This window comes from Protomyces lactucae-debilis, assembly GCF_002105105.1.
Source record: "Protomyces lactucae-debilis strain 12-1054 chromosome Unknown BCR37scaffold_5, whole genome shotgun sequence".
In the NCBI taxonomy this organism is placed as follows: Eukaryota; Fungi; Ascomycota; class Taphrinomycetes; order Taphrinales; family Protomycetaceae; genus Protomyces; species Protomyces lactucae-debilis.
The window spans coordinates 569,132-584,852 of NW_024467997.1; the positions used below are offsets into that span (position 1 = coordinate 569,132).

The following is a 15,721-nucleotide window of genomic DNA, read 5'->3' on the forward strand; positions in this document are numbered from 1 at the left end:
TGGTTCCTGGTCGTGGTGTCTGATTTTGCAAGTTTGAGTTGCCAAGTGTCAGCCAGCGCATGTCAGAGTCAGTCAGTCAGACCAGGACACCGACCAGGACAACAAACACCAGAGCCGGAGGCAGCGAGGCAGGCAGGCTGGTCCTTCATCGTTGTATTACGGCCAGAGGAAGGCATTTGACTGCCAGAATATCGCGTTCTAGCGAAGCCTTGGCTGACACAACAGCTGATAACCATCTCTACCCCGCGCTGACGCGTTTGACCAAGACTGTCTACAGCCAGAGATGGGGAATACGCCGTCCAATACAGGCTATCGCACGCAAGAAGAACAGATCACACACATTGATGGCGGTAGCTTGACACTCGAATCAGGCTTGGCCATCTACACCTCCCCGCAAGATTGGAAGAAGTCGGTAGTGCGCGCCCTGCAGCTTGCCAGGAAGCTAGCGCCTTACTATAAAGGTCTCGATGATTACGATGAGAGTTGGTCAGACGAAAAGCTGTTGAGTGTTTTACGGAAGGCATTGCCACCGACTGCGTATAATCAAGCGCTATTGACTTCGGTGCATGATCCCAGTGGTGCTGGACCGAGCACGCGCTCCTTACAACCATCGCTGACTGTATCACCCTCACGGCCTTCGTCTTATGTGGAAGCCAATAATGGTCAATCGCCAACGACTAACCGACCACAACGGCCACGCGCAGTAACGGTTGATTCATCCTCAACGGTCCATCAACTACAAAAGACACCCCGTGTGCCCTTTGGTATACTCCTCTACAAGCACGCTGTTGAGTGTCCCATCTGTTTCCTGTACTACCCAGTCAACATTGCCACGACACGCTGTTGTCGTCAACCCATCTGTACAGAGTGTTTTGTCCAGATTCGTCGTCCCAACCCCCATGCACCTGTCGTGCATGCCGATGATCCTCAACCACCACCGGAAAACCCAGAAACATTGATAATGGAATCACCTGTATGTCCGTACTGCAATGTTTCTGATTTCGGTGTGATTTATCCACAACCCGATGTCCGATACGATCGACCTGCCTTTCAACCTTTTGCTGCAAGTGAACGCGATGTTCCTGCTAGTGCAAGTGAGGTGGTTTTAACGGACATGATTCGACCTGATTGGACGGCCAAGTTGCAGCGTGCCAAGGATCGTGCTGCTCGACGAGCTGCTAATGCGGCATTGTTGACGGCTCATCTACAGAGACAGGAGAGGAGGGCGCAAGCGGAAGCAGCTATGCTGTTGCTTGCCGGTGCAACAATCCGACCGGGTGAGGAAGGTGGGAGTGAGGGAAGGAGAGAGGCTCGACGGTTGAGACGGCGTGAAGTGGCTGCTATTGAGGATCAACAGCTTGCAGAAGCCATTCGTCTATCTATGCTGGAAGATGAAGCGCGACAACAGCGTGAACAGCAAAACAAGGGAAAGGTCGCAACGACAGGGGTGCAAGAACCTGGCGAAGCGTCTGCACCGGATGAGAGCCGCATTTCAGAGCGAGCCACAACAAAAGCAGTGTCTGTTGCGGAAGGCGGCTCATCTAGTCGGCGCACAAGTGGCACACGCGTTCAGGCTGAAGTGCCAAGTGCCTCTTGTGGTGGACACTCGCTTCCAATGCAAGAGCTATTGTATGCGCCACCTCCAGACAGCTTTGTGCCGGCAGGTCGATTGCAAGAGGAGAGGGAGGAGGAGGAGATTGTAATGCCGGCTCGACGCTCTACGCAGGAACGTACGGAGGAGGAGGATTTAGAGTCTGCGCTCTCTGATACATTGCAGCAGATTGAGCTAACGCATTCTCTAGGACATTGATGAAGGCGATGCAAACGTCGCCGAGAATGCAATCGCAGTGTGCTCATCCCGTGGATGGAAGGCAGTGAAGGGAGGTTTCGTGGTTTACATGACTTACTCATGGCAAGGGCGTATAGATTATCGTAGCGAATGCTCTTCTTTTGAAATGGATAGTGTAAATGCAGCACGCTCGCTACTATGCACGATGATAGACGACAGACGACGACAAGAACCCTTACTTATTCTTCGTCTGCTTATAGCTAAACTTTTGCCGTGTCGCTGCAAACTCGCCGAGCTTGTGTCCGACCATCTCTTCTGTCACTTCTACCGGTAGGTAATTTTTGCCGTTATGTACCATGAAGCGCAAGCCGACAAAGGCCGGTAGAATCGTGCATGCGCGTGCTTGTGTCCGGATGGGTGTGCGTTTCTTGAGGGCTTCAGAGAGGGACATGGGGAAGGAGACGACGAATGGACCTGATGATCAGCTCATGAAAGAACAAAAGGCGATCTATATACCCTTCCATACGGATCGTTTGAGGAGTATCCGTGCTGGCTGCATGCTGGATGTGTATGGTTTGGTCGTCGACGTCTACCAAAAGAAGTTGGCGACACGCCCGACACAGTATGACTCGGGCTGGGAACGCGCTGAGTGAAGGGCAGTGATATAGACGATGCTCATGGTAGAGATCATGCTCCTGCTATAGACACTTTGACATGAGAGGAGGTTGAACTAACCTATCTTGCTCGAGACATAGCTACAGGCACATCAATATACAATGTCGCACTTCCATATGACAAGGCCGGAAGTATCTCTGGCTCAGCCTACTGGTCGAACGAGCTTCTGGATCTATTCCTTTTGGATCCGAGTGAAGAACAAACTCAAGGGCGAAAGGCCGAGCCTGTAGTAGTCTTTGCCATAGATCAAAGTCCGCCTGGGACCGCCTTGATGGAGGCCCTTTGGTTGCGGATGAATGAGCTAGGGTGACATGGTTTCCTATAGCAGCCTGACCTTTCCCCTACCCGTTTGCAGTCTCTATAGACTCATGCACACCAGGCAGCACTGTATATACGAGGGTTGGTCATCCGCCCAGATCCCGCGCACTTTCTCTCTCCTCACTCACCAAGCAGCAAGCAACTCCGACTCCCTCACCCTCGACCTCCTCCTTCGACGCCAGCGTCCCTCGACGGGCTCAAGGCACAAGCAGCCTCCAGCAAGTTGCCTCTCTTCTTCCTTCCCGAGCAAAAGCCAGTCTTCTCCGCCGAGTGTTCCACCGACGACAATTTCCGCCCTCGAGCAACGTCAAACGGCACTCAACAGCTAGTACAAAACCCCTGTGTGCCTTGTCTCTATCTTATCAGTGTCTAGGAACAAGATACAAGCACGCAGACAATAATCGAAGCTTGACCAACAGCGACTCGCTATGTTCAACGCTGCTCAGTCCCCCAGCACGCCCGATGATGCATCACAGCACTCGCCGCGTCTCGCAGATCTGTCCCCTCCAGCACCGGCGCCGCTCGACCTCAAGGCCCCGATCCCTGAAGAGTCTGAAGCAGATGTTGCTGCAGAGTCGGATGGGTCAGGCTCACACTCACCCATCCACCAACATGCCGCAGCGGGTCTTCCCATCTCTGGCGCAACAGGGAAGCAAGCAGCAGCGCATGATGTTCATACGCCGAGTCCACTCTCTCTACCTGATGGACCCTTTGCAGATACAGGACGCGGTGTTCCGCCATCGCCTGGTAGAAATGCAGCGCCGTCGCGCGCATCTACCTTGCCTGCTCACGAAGGAGCTGGTGGTGTTGTCCGCAAGACGAGTACATCAGGCACTAAGCAGGCCGGTGGACATAGTCTCATTCGCAAGCTCTCTGGCATCCACATCTTTGGCAAGCACAAAGACAAACAAGGCTTGAGTTCCCCCGTGGATGACCAGAAATCCTTCAAACAAGCACAAGCAGAGCGTCATCAGGTTGAGCTCGTTCATCCTCGCACACAAGATGTTTCACAGCCGGCAGAAAACATGCGTCGGCAACGCTCTCCCTCCAACAATAACCTACAAACACCACCGGTTCAGCACGGTGGACGGGCCATGTTTAGTATGGGTGACTCGCGTGGCACAACCCCTGCAGCTACTCCTGGCGTCTCTCGCGGGCCGAGCAGACAAAGCTCTGTGCATGATTTGCCACAGAGTAGTGCGAGCAGTATGCAAGGAGACGCAGCGCATTCACCCACCTCTACAGTGCACCCACGTCATTCAGAAGCGCAAGCTTCACCGAGTATCATGGATGCGTTGCAAGATGACCCAGACTTCATGCCGAAACCCGTCCGCTCGCGCTCAACGTTTGGCTTTTGGTCCAAGGACAAGGATAAGCAGGCCACACAAAACATTGGTGGTGCTGATGTACGTCGTGTGTCCAGCTTCAATCACAACACCAATGGCGCGCCTGTTGCCGTGGATATTCCTGGACGGCCACGGTCCGGTACAGGTCAAAGCATGTCGGATCTCTCACGGACACTCAGCAAGACGTCCCTTGTTCGCGGTGCAGGCTGGGGTGCTATAACTGGACAACTCCCTAAATTCGACAACCTCTACGTCTACCAGGAAGCCGACTCGAAACTCCTCAAGCTTCCCAAGAAGGGCGCAAAAGGACAAGTGGGTGAAGGTGCCGGTGGACTTGTCCGTACCGCGCGTTTAAAGTCTGGTAAAAAGCCGCAATACCATGCTGAATCACAAGGTGGTGATCTCGGTCTTTTCGCAGTCAAGACATTCGCCAAGAAGCGGGAAAAGGAGGATGAAGGCTTTTACTGTGCAAAACTCGTGCGTGAGTTCCGTGTCCACTGTGCTTTGTCGCATGCGAATATCGTCAAGCTGGCGGATATCTGCGTTGAGGACCACAAATTCGGCGAACAGTCGTTTGTTGCAGTGATGGATTACTGTATCGGTGGCGACTTGTTTGACTTGCACTACCACGCCTACAATGCGATTGACCAAGGTGTCATGGGAAAAGCGGAGAAGAACTGCTGTTACAAGCAGCTCATGTTTGCCGTCAACTACATGCATCAGCAAGGCATCGCCCATCGCGACATTAAGCTTGAGAATATGCTCATGAACGGCCATGGTCAGCTTAAGCTCGCAGATTTCGGTACAAGTGTGTTTGTCTCTGGTCCTGATGCAGAGTCATGTCGCGGCGTCGTTGGCACAGACCATTCGATTCCACCAGAAGCCTATCAAAGCGGGTCACGAGACGGACCGGCGTATGATGGCCTCAAGGCTGATATATGGGCATGTGCGTGTGTCTTTCACTTTTTGACATGGGAGAATGACTCGCCTGCGGCTGCACTCAATGCGTATCCGTTTGGTGGTGAGGGAGCCGATCCACGACCCTCCAACAAAAACAAGTCATGGAGCAAGTACATCAACAACCTGAAGCGCTACGAGCCAAATAAGTTCTTGCCGGGCTATGAAGGTGGCGAAGTGGCCATGTCGCCGACTGGCAGTATGCCTGGAACACCCATCTCTCGACAGGCTTCAAGTGTGCACAGCAGCGACAATGGCTTCCCCGGCAGTTATGCGAGCAAGCACACCGTGCATTCCGTGACGGATGCATCACTCGATGACTGTCGTGACCCACTTCGAAAGAAGGCGCCGTTCTGCAGATTACCGGCATCCAGCTTTACCTCCATGAAGGGCATGTTTGATCCTAATCCCGATACCCGCTGGACGGCCGAGATGGTTTTGCAGGATAAATTCTTTGACTTGATTGATTGCTGCCAGCAAGACTCCAATCCAAATGGCTACAGACCGTCTGCTGCACGGCACAAGAAGAAGCAGGGACAGCAGAGTAAAGTGCACAATCACATTCGGCCTGGAGCGCGCAAGTTGATGGAGAGCAACAGTGTTGAGCAAGGAAGGCATCAAGATCAGGTGAATGAGATGCGAAGTGCCTTGCCTTCCTCATAATTGTTTAAATGTGTTTATGTTATACTAAAGATGGATCTATGTGACTGTTGTCTTACCTATACTTGACGCTTCTCGTCTTGAGCTGCAGTCTGGCCCCTGATCTACTCTATTGCTTGCTCCTTGTATCTCTATGGTCGCGGATGATCAAAGCTCTATTCTCAGAGCGCAGGCTCGCGTCAATGCTGATGGGTCGCCAAAGCTCACTGGATGGGCAGAACTCGTCGACTTGGTCCGAGCCAATGACTTGGCAGCGTTGACACGCACGCCAGCTCAGCTGGAAGAGTACTTTAGCTGGAAGCAACAAGTGCTAGAGACGTATCCAGGTGTAGAAGCATTTATTCTACAAGAAAGACTGCACTGGGAGCGCATTGATGGCGTGGCTTCAACAGATGCACACACCTGCACGACCCTGCAAGACGGAAGGCTCGTCTCTTCGCAGGGATTCCAAGTGGCTGCACCTAACCTGTTCCAAGATCAACGTGATTGGAAGTGCCTCAAGAATGACTTCCCTTATGGCTTTGAGGATGATATCACCCACCTCGTAGTCTGGTTGAAGCATGCTCTGCCTCAAGACGCTGACGGTGTACTTGAGCCCGACACACAAGTGCAGGTCGAGTCCTTCATTTACACGCACCTGTGTAAGAATCTACCACGCGAACGCATCGTCTTCTTTTTCAATCCGCCCAGTCTCAAGAGCATTGGGGCTCTTGAACACTTTCACGTCTGCTTGCAGGGTGTCGACTACCGTGAGTACGTCACGAGCCATTCATAGAGCAGAGTTCAATCATCCGTGCCGAGCAGTGTGTCTAGTAATTGTCCAACTTTGTGCATGTCTTCATGATCACTGGGCATCGGCAAACCGAGTCCTATGAGCGCTTGCTGCTGCGCTGCGAGCATCTGCTTAAAGGCAACGATGAGCTTTTCATCATACTTTCTGAGCGTGGCTTTCTCTTCTGCATCAATGAGCGCGTCATCAGCTGATCCACCGACAGCACGGATGACTGTATTGGCTTCTCGCTTCTTAACAAAATCCTGCTGGATCTTGGCACGCGCTGCTGCCCATGCGCGTTCATTCAGGTCTTGCGTGGCACGTAGCTCTCGCACTTGGGAAAGCAGCTTTGGGTTTTCTTTGGTGAGCTTTACTATTTCAGCGAGTACCTCTGGCCATGACTTGTTGCTCGAGGCCATGCAGAAGTAGCCCTGGTAGACAGTCAGGTACTGCTCACTTGCTCACTTGGTAGACTTTGTATAGAGCCAGAGTCTGTTCCTGGCACCGTGAGACAAACTTAACTTTTTTGGACGTGACCTCAGCAGCAAGCGACCAGGCAGACAAGGAGTGCATCCATTGCAGCTCAGCCCATGTTGTATGCCCTATCCTAAGAAACGAAAGCATACAGACGGCCCAGTAGATTCATCTAGCGCATCTTCGAAAAAGCAGAAAGACGAAAGCATGCTCAAGGGCACACTCAAGCATGTCGCAGCATCAGCGCGTGCTTTCACTGCATCAGCATCGAGCCAAGCACCGCAAGCTGCAACTCATACCCGCAGTAGTGGAGCTCCTGTCGCGGCTAAGTTTGGTTTCGGTAGCGGTGGAAAGCAGTGGAAGAAACTAGTCACTCCTCTCCCTGAAGGAAGGCAACCTACTCGCCATCAGCAAAGAAGTGGACGCAGCACTCGATCTGGTCATGCTGGGGAGTCACAGAGAAATCGTGGTGCTCAAAGTAGAGGAAACCGAGTACTGCACACAGAGGAATACATCAACAATTCGTATGAGCTGCCTAGGGCAGCTGACTATGGACTCGCAAAAGAACCTGTTGATTACCCTTCCGAGCTCCTGGCTGCTGCCAACCTGCTGGTACAGCGCGATTTGACTAGGCAAGCTGCGAATGCCGTTTGCGCCTTTCGTTGTAGACTCACCGTTGAATTGGACGGTCTCCTTCTCAAATGCATTGGTGATGGCAAGAGCGCAGAGCAGGCAAAGGAGAATGCAGACTTGCATGCTATTGCGCAGTTGCACCAACAAGGTCTTTTGAAAACAATTTTGCCTGGTGGTGAGCATGCGTCCGTGTCAAAGGATATACTTGTACTGCAGAAAGACCCACGCCTCGACATCATCAACTTTGCTGCGCGACATGATTGCCTGCCAACCTTTTCAATACGCTCGCGTCGCTCAAGACTCAAGTCAAGAGAAATGCATCGCGCTACAGTAGAGATTAAGGAGCTGGGCTTGATTGGACATGGAACGGCAAGTCAGCTAGCGATGGCTGAAAAGGCTGCTTGTGTTGCTCTCAAGGTTGCCGCTGAACAGATGCATGAGCAGACGGGCGATGGCACGCTCCTGGTCAAAGACTATACCAAGTTGACTCTTGCCAGCGCGAAGCAATTTGTGGAATTCTACTGCTACCATTTCCGCGCTCGGCATGTCATGGATGCGCAAATTGGCAAAGGCCTCAAAGGCAGATCCTCGTCTTGGCTTGCTTCAATAACGTTGCACATGCCACAAGCTGAAGGCGTGACGGCCGACACGACAGCACTGCCTGTCGCAGAAGAAGATGGCGTTGAAACCAAGTCTCGCACAGAGCGCACTTTTGTCAGCGAGCTGGCTGGTGCCAATAGGAAGGACGGTGAGGATCTGGCCTACATTTCTGCCGCATTGGTTCTCAAGCGGGAATCTCCTGATGTCTGGAAGAAGTTTGTCAAGGAAATGAAGCGTGGAAACGGTGAAGTGCTCAAGCCTCTCAAGCCTATTGATATTGATGTTGATTATACGGCAACTACCACCATGCAATCGACCATTCGTGAAGTCTCAAAGGTCCAGCAGCGCGATACAAGGGAACATCAGCAGGATGAACCTGATGCAGGGAGGCAACAACGCACACACCACTACCGAGTTCAACGATTGTCGTCGCAAGAGCATGAGAAGAAGTCTGCTACCATGCTAAGCCAATACAACCGCTACCTGCAGGAACCCAGCCTCGGCCCCTTGCGGGAGAAGCGTGAAGCGTTGCCCATGGTGCAATATCGAGATCAAGTCATGAAGCTTGTTTTGGACAATGACATTTGCGTCGTTGTTGGTGCAACCGGTTCTGGCAAGACGACTCAATTGCCGCAACTCATTCTTGAGCATGAGACGCTGAATGGTGCAGGCAGTGCGTGCAATATCATCTGTACGCAGCCACGTCGTATCGCTGCTGTGTCTGTGGCTCAGCGAGTCGCTGTGGAGCGCGACGAAAAGCTACAAGACTCTATCGGTTATCAGGTCCGATTTGACGCCAAGCTACCCCAGTACGGCGGATCTGTTACGTACTGCACAACTGGTATTCTGCTTCGTCAACTCCAAGACAATCAAGAGACAACATTGGATAGCATTTCGCACATCATTGTGGATGAGGTTCATGAGCGAGACCTTCAGATTGACTTTTTGCTTGTTGTCCTCAAGCAACTACTCAATGCGCGTCGCGAGGCTGGCAAATCACCCGTCAAGCTAATTCTCATGAGTGCAACGATCGATACGACCTTGTTTTGCAAGTACTTCGGTCAGAACTTTGAAGGTGGCCGGTGTCCCTTCATTGAAGTGCCTGGACGGACATTCCCCGTGACGCATCATCCACTCGAGGAGATTGTCGATGTGCTCAAGGGCTATGATCGCAAGCTTGTGACAGAACTTGGCTCACGCGATACAGCAGCTTATGTGATGCGCGAAATCACAGAGGCGCCTACATTCAGCATATCTGCACCCGTCAGCGAGCGTAACAGTGAGGACGGCGATGAGCGCGCCGTTATTGATTGGAAGTCTCAAGGTATTGTCGGTGAAGATGGTGAGCTTGATGTCGGTGTGGACAAGGAGGATACAACGACGCCTGTTGGCTTGATGAGCTTGACTATTGGCCATTTGCTCAAAACCACAACAGACGGCAGTATTCTCGTCTTCTTGCCTGGTTTGGCAGAAATCACTGCACTCAACCGTCTGCTCACCACAACAAAACCCCTTGGTGTTGACATTGTCAGTGAACCCATGTTCAAAATTTACATGCTTCACTCTGCCATTCCACAGATGCAGCAGGAAGTCTTTGAGAAGCTCGCACCTGGCTACCGCAAGATTATTCTTTCCACCAACATTGCAGAGACAAGTATCACCATTCCAGATGTCGTGTATGTTGTTGACTCGGGTAAGCACCGCGAAACGCAATACGATCAAGCGAAACGTATTTCAGCCCTCATCTCCACTTGGATCAGCAAGTCCAACTCGCGTCAACGTGCAGGACGTGCTGGTCGTGTTCAGCATGGTCACTACTACAGTATGATTTCTGAAAAGCGCTATGAATCTCTTGAAGTCGCGCCTCAGCCTGAAATCCTTCGCACAGACTTGCAAGACCTTTGTTTGCAAATCAAGAGTATGGGAATTGAGGATATTCGTGGTTTCTTGCAACAAGCGATTGAACCACCGTCGCCAGCGGCTGTGGAAGCTTCGGTTGATCACCTGCAGGCTCTGGCCGCGCTTGATGAGAATGAAGCCCTGACGCCACTTGGTAGAGTCCTATCTTTGCTACCCGTTCGTCCATCGCTTGGCAAGATGGTGTTGCTGGGTTCAATCTTCAAATGCTTGGATCCAGTTTTAATCATGGCATCTGCCGCCGAAGTCAAGGATCCCTTCCTTCGACCGCTCGAAAAGCGCGGCGAAGCTGATGACATCAAGCTCGGCTTTGCAGCTGGTACAGGCAGTGATGTGCTTGCTGTGGTGCATGCCTTTCAACAATGGCGTTCCGTGAGAGCCGAGCAGGGTATGGCTGCAGCGAAAGACTGGTGTTTCCGCAATTTTTTGCACTTTGGTTCAATGGTGCAGTTGGCGAGGACGTGCGAACAGACACTCGAGACCGTCTCCAAGACAGGCTTGTTGGCGCCTGCGCGAAAACAGCGAGGCATGGCAAAAATGTTTGGCACGCCGGAGGAAAATATGAATGCAAATTCGTTGGCCTTGCAGGCTGCGCTCGCCACTGCTGGTTTCTACCCAAATCTCGCAGTACAGACATTCAATGCGCGGCTTTTACGAACAGCCTCTGACAATGCTGCCGTGATTCATCCATCATCGTTGGCAGCGCCGAAAAGGTTGAACGGCAACCGACATGGTCGAATCCCCTCTGAATCTGTCATTCCCGTTGGTGCTTTGTTTGTGTATGCGCAAAAGACCCAAGCAGACGGCTCACAGATTGCTCTGCGTGGTTGCACACGAACATCGCCTTTGTCGGTGGTGCTCTTTGGTGGCGAGTCCAAGCAGGATGGTCCACTCATTCGCGTGGATGAATGGGTGCCATTCTATACGCGTGGAGAGCAAAAGTCTGCCATCATGCGCTTCAACCAATTGCTTCGGTTGTACCTGGAGCGTACCTTTGCCAATCTTGGTATGGCCAGCATGGAGCATCTTCTAGGACGTGGCGGCCGTGGTGGGACTGGATCATTGATGCAAGATCCTGTGCGTGATCCGCTCGTCAGGGGTGTAGTGGGCGCACTAGACCAAGCATACAAGGTCATCACACGAACACGGGCAGCAAGCTTTGTGCACCATACAACGAGCCGGCGAGCAGGCTATGCTGGTGGGCGTGGTGGTGGTATGACCAGTGGCTCATCCGCCAGGTCATCGGGTCGTTCTTTTGCTGGTGCGAGAGGAGACCAGTCAGCTGGAGCTGCAGCGGCTATCGATTCGGACTTTGCAGACTTGTTTGCGGAGCAGAAGAGAAGATGACACAGCAGAGATAATGTACGATAGCATGATGCACTATATAATGAGACCCCCCTCAGCTGAAGAACTACTTGAAGAAGTCCTTGAAGCAGTTACTCGAATTACTTGAAGCAGTTACCTGGAAGTAGCCCCGGTTGCGGTGGTCGAGGCTTGGCGGCAGATTTGAAAAGTGACGCACAAGCAGCAACGACCACGACCACCAGCCGCTAGCTATAAGACTCCTTCTTGGCCAGTATCCTTGACTGGAACTCTCCTTGTCTCTGCACTTCACTGGAATAGCGGCATCTCGCAGCAGCAGCAGCAGCAGCAGCAGCAAGCTAGCAAACACCATCCCCAAACAAGGCGCGTCACCGTTACACAAGCAATGATCGCCACACTGCTCGCCCTCGCGGCAGCCTTGTCTACAGCAGCAGCAGGGCTCTCTGCCGATAATGTTGTGTCCTCTCCGGATATGTACATTCGTGTGCCACTCACAAAGCAAGACACCGTTCTGGGCACCACCACAGCCATGCGCAAGCGCCAGGCGCAGCCATTTGCAAACGGCTCACTCACCATCACGCCGCGCTACTCCAGCTACACGGCAAACTTGACGGTCGGCTCACCAGGCCAGACGTTGCAGCTGATTTTGGATACCGGGTCACCCTTGACCTGGGCGAATGCCGCCAACATCTCCAACTTTGTCCCCGGCGATACGCCTGCACAAGCAGCGCGTCGTGGGCAGCGCACGACCATCTGCCAGCAAGCGAGTTGCTTCAACCCAAATGCGTCAAGCACCAACACAGTGCCCGGCAACTCGTCCGTCTTCCAAATCGCCTATGTCGATGGTACTACCTCGATTGGCCGCGTCGTACAAGACACGGGGACGTTTCTCGGTTTGACAGACACTACGTTTGAATTTGGCTTGGTGGAGTACAGCTACAGTCCCGGCAGTCTTGAGCCTATTGGTGGTATAATTGGCATGTCGCCACAAGCGCCCGTTCAAGGCTTCTCCTCCATTGCCGGTGCCTTGCAACAACAAGCCGCGTCCATCTACACACCACAGACAATTCAGCAGCAGCTCAAAAATGCAGGACAAATCCTAACAGAGGCCTTCTCACTCTTCCTGGACGATGAGTACTCTGGCGAGCTGCTCCTCAGTGGTGTTGACGCAGGCCGTTACTCTGGTCCGCTCATCATGGTACCTATTGTGGACGATGCAACAGAGCTCGGTTCTCGCTTCTCGGTCTCTCTTGCAGCATTGGGCATCAATAATTCATCCACAACTGTTGCCCCCAGTACGGCACTTGCACCAACCCTTGATTCCGGTACGACATCGACCTATATTCCAGCCGATTTGCTCGCTGCCATTGCACGAGGTCTTGGGGCAAATGTGATTGATACCTCGTCTGGTTCTCTCATGGCGCTGCCTTGTACACAAACAACAAACCAAACAATCGACTGGTACTTTGCCAACAATGCCAAGATCCGGATTCCGCTCGCCGCCATGCTCGATGGTGTTTATCCCTCTGCGGCTGGGTCTTCCTTTGGCTTTCCAGGCCGTCAAGTGTGTGTTGTTTCGTTGTTTGGCGTGCAACCAACTGCAGACGCAAGCTATATCCTCGGCGATTCCTTCTTGCGCTCTGCCTATGTCGTTTATGATGAACCCAACGGTCTCATTGGACTTGCGCAAAGTGCGTATGACGGCGTTTCACAGATAAGTCCCATTCAACCCGGTGCATTCGGTGTGCCTGGTGCCGTGTATAACCGCTCTTCACCAGGTGCTGCAGCTGTTGCATCGATTCCATCCATTTCAAGGACCGTTATTCTCGGTGCAACGAGTGTTCAGCGATCCGGTGCCGGTGGGACGGGTACCCCTGCTGCAGCTGCAGGTGGTGCAGGCTCAGCAACCACAACGAGTCGTGCGGCGGGCATGTCGCTCTCGAAGCAAGCGCCGTTGCAGCGTCGTATGCATGGATGGGAGGCAGGTCTTCTTGCTAGCTTGGTCGGTGCTGTATGCATGGGTCTTGCGTTATAGACGAGGACATTTCATTTCTTCATAGTTTCTGCATGTATCTCATTAAAAATCTGTCATTGCTTTACCCCTGGAATTCAACTACTTTGCATACAAGGTCAGCCTCGCACACGTCCCTTGACTGTCTCGCATCTGCTGCAATGCCTCCTCCACTGCATGCTGCAAATCTTCTTCATCGCACAACATGACCAAGTCTCCTTCACCTGAATGCTGAGCTTCACGGATACACAGCTTCTTGACGGGCAAGCGTGTTTTGGCTTCCACTTTATCCATGAGTTTATTGAGTGGCATGGCGAGTAATTGTCCAAAAGTCAGCCGTACAACCCGTGCAACATCCTGTGCGTCGTTGTCGTGGGCATGTAGGATACGGAGTTGAATGGGTGTTGCGCTACTTGTGTGTGTGCCACTCTTGACAGACGCCATCTTGCGTGGACTGATGTCGTGCTGGGAGACGCGTGGCTGAGTGAGATCATATGCATTCCCGAAATAAATATCCCCGGATGGTTCTTCATAGTCTGCGACGAGCGATAGGTAAGGATGCACAGGAGCTGGTTCATAGTCCAAGGAAGCAGATCGGATATGTGTTGGCAGTTTTGAGCTCGATGCAACAGAAGACTGTTTGCGTGATGCCAACGACGCTGCTGATGAAGCAGAAGATGTCGAAGCAGACCGATGAGGTACAGTGCCAGTGTATGGTCGATCCGGTGGAGGTGTGGGTGGCAAGTGACGATTCAATTTGCGTGACCACTCTGGTTTCTCCAAATCAAGCTCTGTTGATGAAGTCCGTTGACGACTGCTACTGACAATACTGGAGCCTGGTAAACCAGGTCGTACAGGTCGGACAGGCGGTGTTTGACGATGACTGATGACGGGAGCCGATTCCTTGCGCGGTAAAGGTGGTGACATATCTTTGCGTGGGAGTGTAGGCGGTTGCGAGACAGATTGACTGCGTAGCCGTTGCAAGCCAGGTCTCGGCATTGCTTGTCGAAGGAGCGGTTCAGAGCGTGTACTGCCACTCAATGAACCTGATCGACTACTCACACTACCCTGCCGCAGACTCTGTCGGACTAGATTTGCAGAGGCGTAACCTTGCTGCTCTGGTTCATTTTCTCTTTGTTGTTTTTGCATCTCCTCAAATGCTCGAAAGCCGGTGTAATTGTCTGATTCATCTGTTGCTGCCACCAAGCGTGCTTTACCGAGATAGTTGCGAACGGCCAAGTTGCGTACTTTTTGGTCGAGTGGTCGGTAGAGTGTTCCTGTGGGTACGGAAAAGACGGTATAGCCTTCGCCTTGATCTCGAATAGCTTCGTCGACAATATCATGCGCTGGTGTTTGCTTCTCTTGCAAAGCGAATTGTAAATCTTGCATGCCGTCACGATCTTGGTTGAGTTGGAAGTAGCACAGACCGCGGTTGAAAAGGACTTCACAGGCATAGAGCTTATACCGCAATCCAAGTTGCTCATAGTCAATGGACTTATTGCCACGTAAATGGAAGAGTGCTTCATTGAAGGATCGCATTGCTGAATCCATATTGCGTAGATGGTAGTACGACACGCCACACTGAAAGAAGGCAACAGCCATATAGGCATCTTTTGCAATCGCCGCTTCAAACAAGGAAACAGCTTCGACATGTTGTCCCAAGTCGGCAAAGAGTCTTGCCATGTTGAAGAGGATCTTACTCGTGGCTGTGATACTTTTGAAGAGTTGTAACGCAGCAGCATAGTCTTCCTCATCGTAGGCTGCCAGCGCCTTGACGGAGACTTCCAAATCGTGTTTATTCGACATTGTGTGGTTCAAAAGAGGGCTGTGGATGAGAGAGGGACGAGCGGATGGGCGGCTGCCTTATGCGTCGTGGTGAAGGTGCGCGCACAAGCAGTTCCGTCAGTCTCTGCTACACGCACTCTCCAGAGAGTCGTCCGTTTTACAGCAGGTGTGCGAGCGTTAGGACGGGTACGATAGCGAAGAGCGTTGGCCTGTCTATTGATCTGAGACGTGTTTTGAATGAGCCGATGGAGCGAGGGTCATTTCGAGGGTGTGCCACTCAGCGCCTCAGACGGGCGTTGTTTCATGTTGGCCTTTTCTGATGGCGGTATAGCAGCGGTCGTTTGAGAGAAAGAGCGTGATCTGTGCATTGTCATGGGCAGTTATACGCAAAGCATCATCAAATCTTGTGTAGCAGTAGTAAAAGTAGTTCTATGTCGTTGAGGACAAAGACATCAAAAATC

The 15,721-nt window shown here is 52.3% G+C and overlaps 8 protein-coding genes across 8 annotated transcripts; 5 read left to right on the top strand and 3 right to left on the bottom strand.

The window, feature by feature from the left end:
- Positions 1-83: 83 nt before the first annotated feature.
- BCR37DRAFT_378114 (uncharacterized protein) lies at positions 84-1,921 on the top strand. The gene is made up of 2 exons (XM_040868972.1): positions 84-1,752; positions 1,803-1,921. The coding sequence occupies exons 1-2, from the start codon at positions 284-286 to the stop codon at positions 1,876-1,878; spliced, it is 1,545 nt and encodes a 514-aa protein (XP_040726855.1). The 5' UTR covers positions 84-283; the 3' UTR covers positions 1,879-1,921.
- BCR37DRAFT_378115 (ribosomal protein S19-domain-containing protein) lies at positions 1,661-2,360 on the bottom strand (the record flags this gene model as incomplete). The annotated part of the gene is made up of 1 exon (XM_040868973.1): positions 1,661-2,360. A coding segment is annotated over exon 1 (212 nt), but the record flags the coding sequence as incomplete, so codon positions are not given.
- A 550-nt stretch (positions 2,361-2,910) lies between these two features.
- BCR37DRAFT_378120 (kinase-like domain-containing protein) lies at positions 2,911-5,783 on the top strand. The gene has a single exon (XM_040868974.1). It carries the CDS (start codon positions 3,211-3,213, stop codon positions 5,746-5,748), a length of 2,538 nt encoding a protein of 845 aa, XP_040726857.1. The 5' UTR covers positions 2,911-3,210; the 3' UTR covers positions 5,749-5,783.
- Positions 5,784-5,845: 62 nt separating this feature from the next.
- On the top strand, positions 5,846-6,575 carry BCR37DRAFT_378123 (uncharacterized protein). Its single transcript, XM_040868975.1, has one exon. It carries the CDS (start codon positions 5,879-5,881, stop codon positions 6,518-6,520), a length of 642 nt encoding a protein of 213 aa, XP_040726858.1. The 5' UTR covers positions 5,846-5,878; the 3' UTR covers positions 6,521-6,575.
- On the bottom strand, positions 6,418-7,066 carry BCR37DRAFT_257816 (uncharacterized protein). Its single transcript, XM_040866696.1, has one exon. It carries the CDS (start codon positions 6,934-6,936, stop codon positions 6,529-6,531), a length of 408 nt encoding a protein of 135 aa, XP_040726859.1. The 5' UTR covers positions 6,937-7,066; the 3' UTR covers positions 6,418-6,528.
- Positions 7,067-7,079: 13 nt separating this feature from the next.
- On the top strand, positions 7,080-11,546 carry BCR37DRAFT_378124 (P-loop containing nucleoside triphosphate hydrolase protein). Its single transcript, XM_040868976.1, has one exon. The coding sequence runs from the start codon at positions 7,115-7,117 to the stop codon at positions 11,486-11,488; it is 4,374 nt and encodes a 1,457-aa protein (XP_040726860.1). The 5' UTR covers positions 7,080-7,114; the 3' UTR covers positions 11,489-11,546.
- A 128-nt stretch (positions 11,547-11,674) lies between these two features.
- On the top strand, positions 11,675-13,561 carry BCR37DRAFT_378125 (aspartic peptidase domain-containing protein). The gene has a single exon (XM_040868977.1). The coding sequence runs from the start codon at positions 11,850-11,852 to the stop codon at positions 13,497-13,499; it is 1,650 nt and encodes a 549-aa protein (XP_040726861.1). The 5' UTR covers positions 11,675-11,849; the 3' UTR covers positions 13,500-13,561.
- Positions 13,562-14,639: 1,078 nt separating this feature from the next.
- Positions 14,640-15,281, bottom strand: BCR37DRAFT_345241 (uncharacterized protein; the record flags this gene model as incomplete). The annotated part of the gene is made up of 1 exon (XM_040867611.1): positions 14,640-15,281. A coding segment is annotated over one exon (642 nt), but the record flags the coding sequence as incomplete, so codon positions are not given.
- Between the last annotated feature and the right edge of the window lie 440 nt (positions 15,282-15,721).

What these genes read in the sequence shown, in the direction of transcription:
- BCR37DRAFT_378114 (XM_040868972.1), top strand. Translation starts at nt 284, where the DNA reads ATGGGGAATACGCCGTCCAATACAGGCTATCGCACGCAAGAAGAACAG. An exon ending in ACGGAGGAGGAGGATTTAGA is followed by an intron (nt 1,753 to 1,802) that starts GTCTGCGCTCTC and finishes CGCATTCTCTAG; the next exon opens with GACATTGATGAAGGCGATGC.
- BCR37DRAFT_378120 (XM_040868974.1), top strand. Translation starts at nt 3,211, where the DNA reads ATGTTCAACGCTGCTCAGTCCCCCAGCACGCCCGATGATGCATCACAG.
- BCR37DRAFT_378123 (XM_040868975.1), top strand. Translation starts at nt 5,879, where the DNA reads ATGGTCGCGGATGATCAAAGCTCTATTCTCAGAGCGCAGGCTCGCGTC.
- BCR37DRAFT_257816 (XM_040866696.1), bottom strand. Translation starts at nt 6,936, where the DNA reads ATGGCCTCGAGCAACAAGTCATGGCCAGAGGTACTCGCTGAAATAGTA.
- BCR37DRAFT_378124 (XM_040868976.1), top strand. Translation starts at nt 7,115, where the DNA reads ATGCCCTATCCTAAGAAACGAAAGCATACAGACGGCCCAGTAGATTCA.
- BCR37DRAFT_378125 (XM_040868977.1), top strand. Translation starts at nt 11,850, where the DNA reads ATGATCGCCACACTGCTCGCCCTCGCGGCAGCCTTGTCTACAGCAGCA.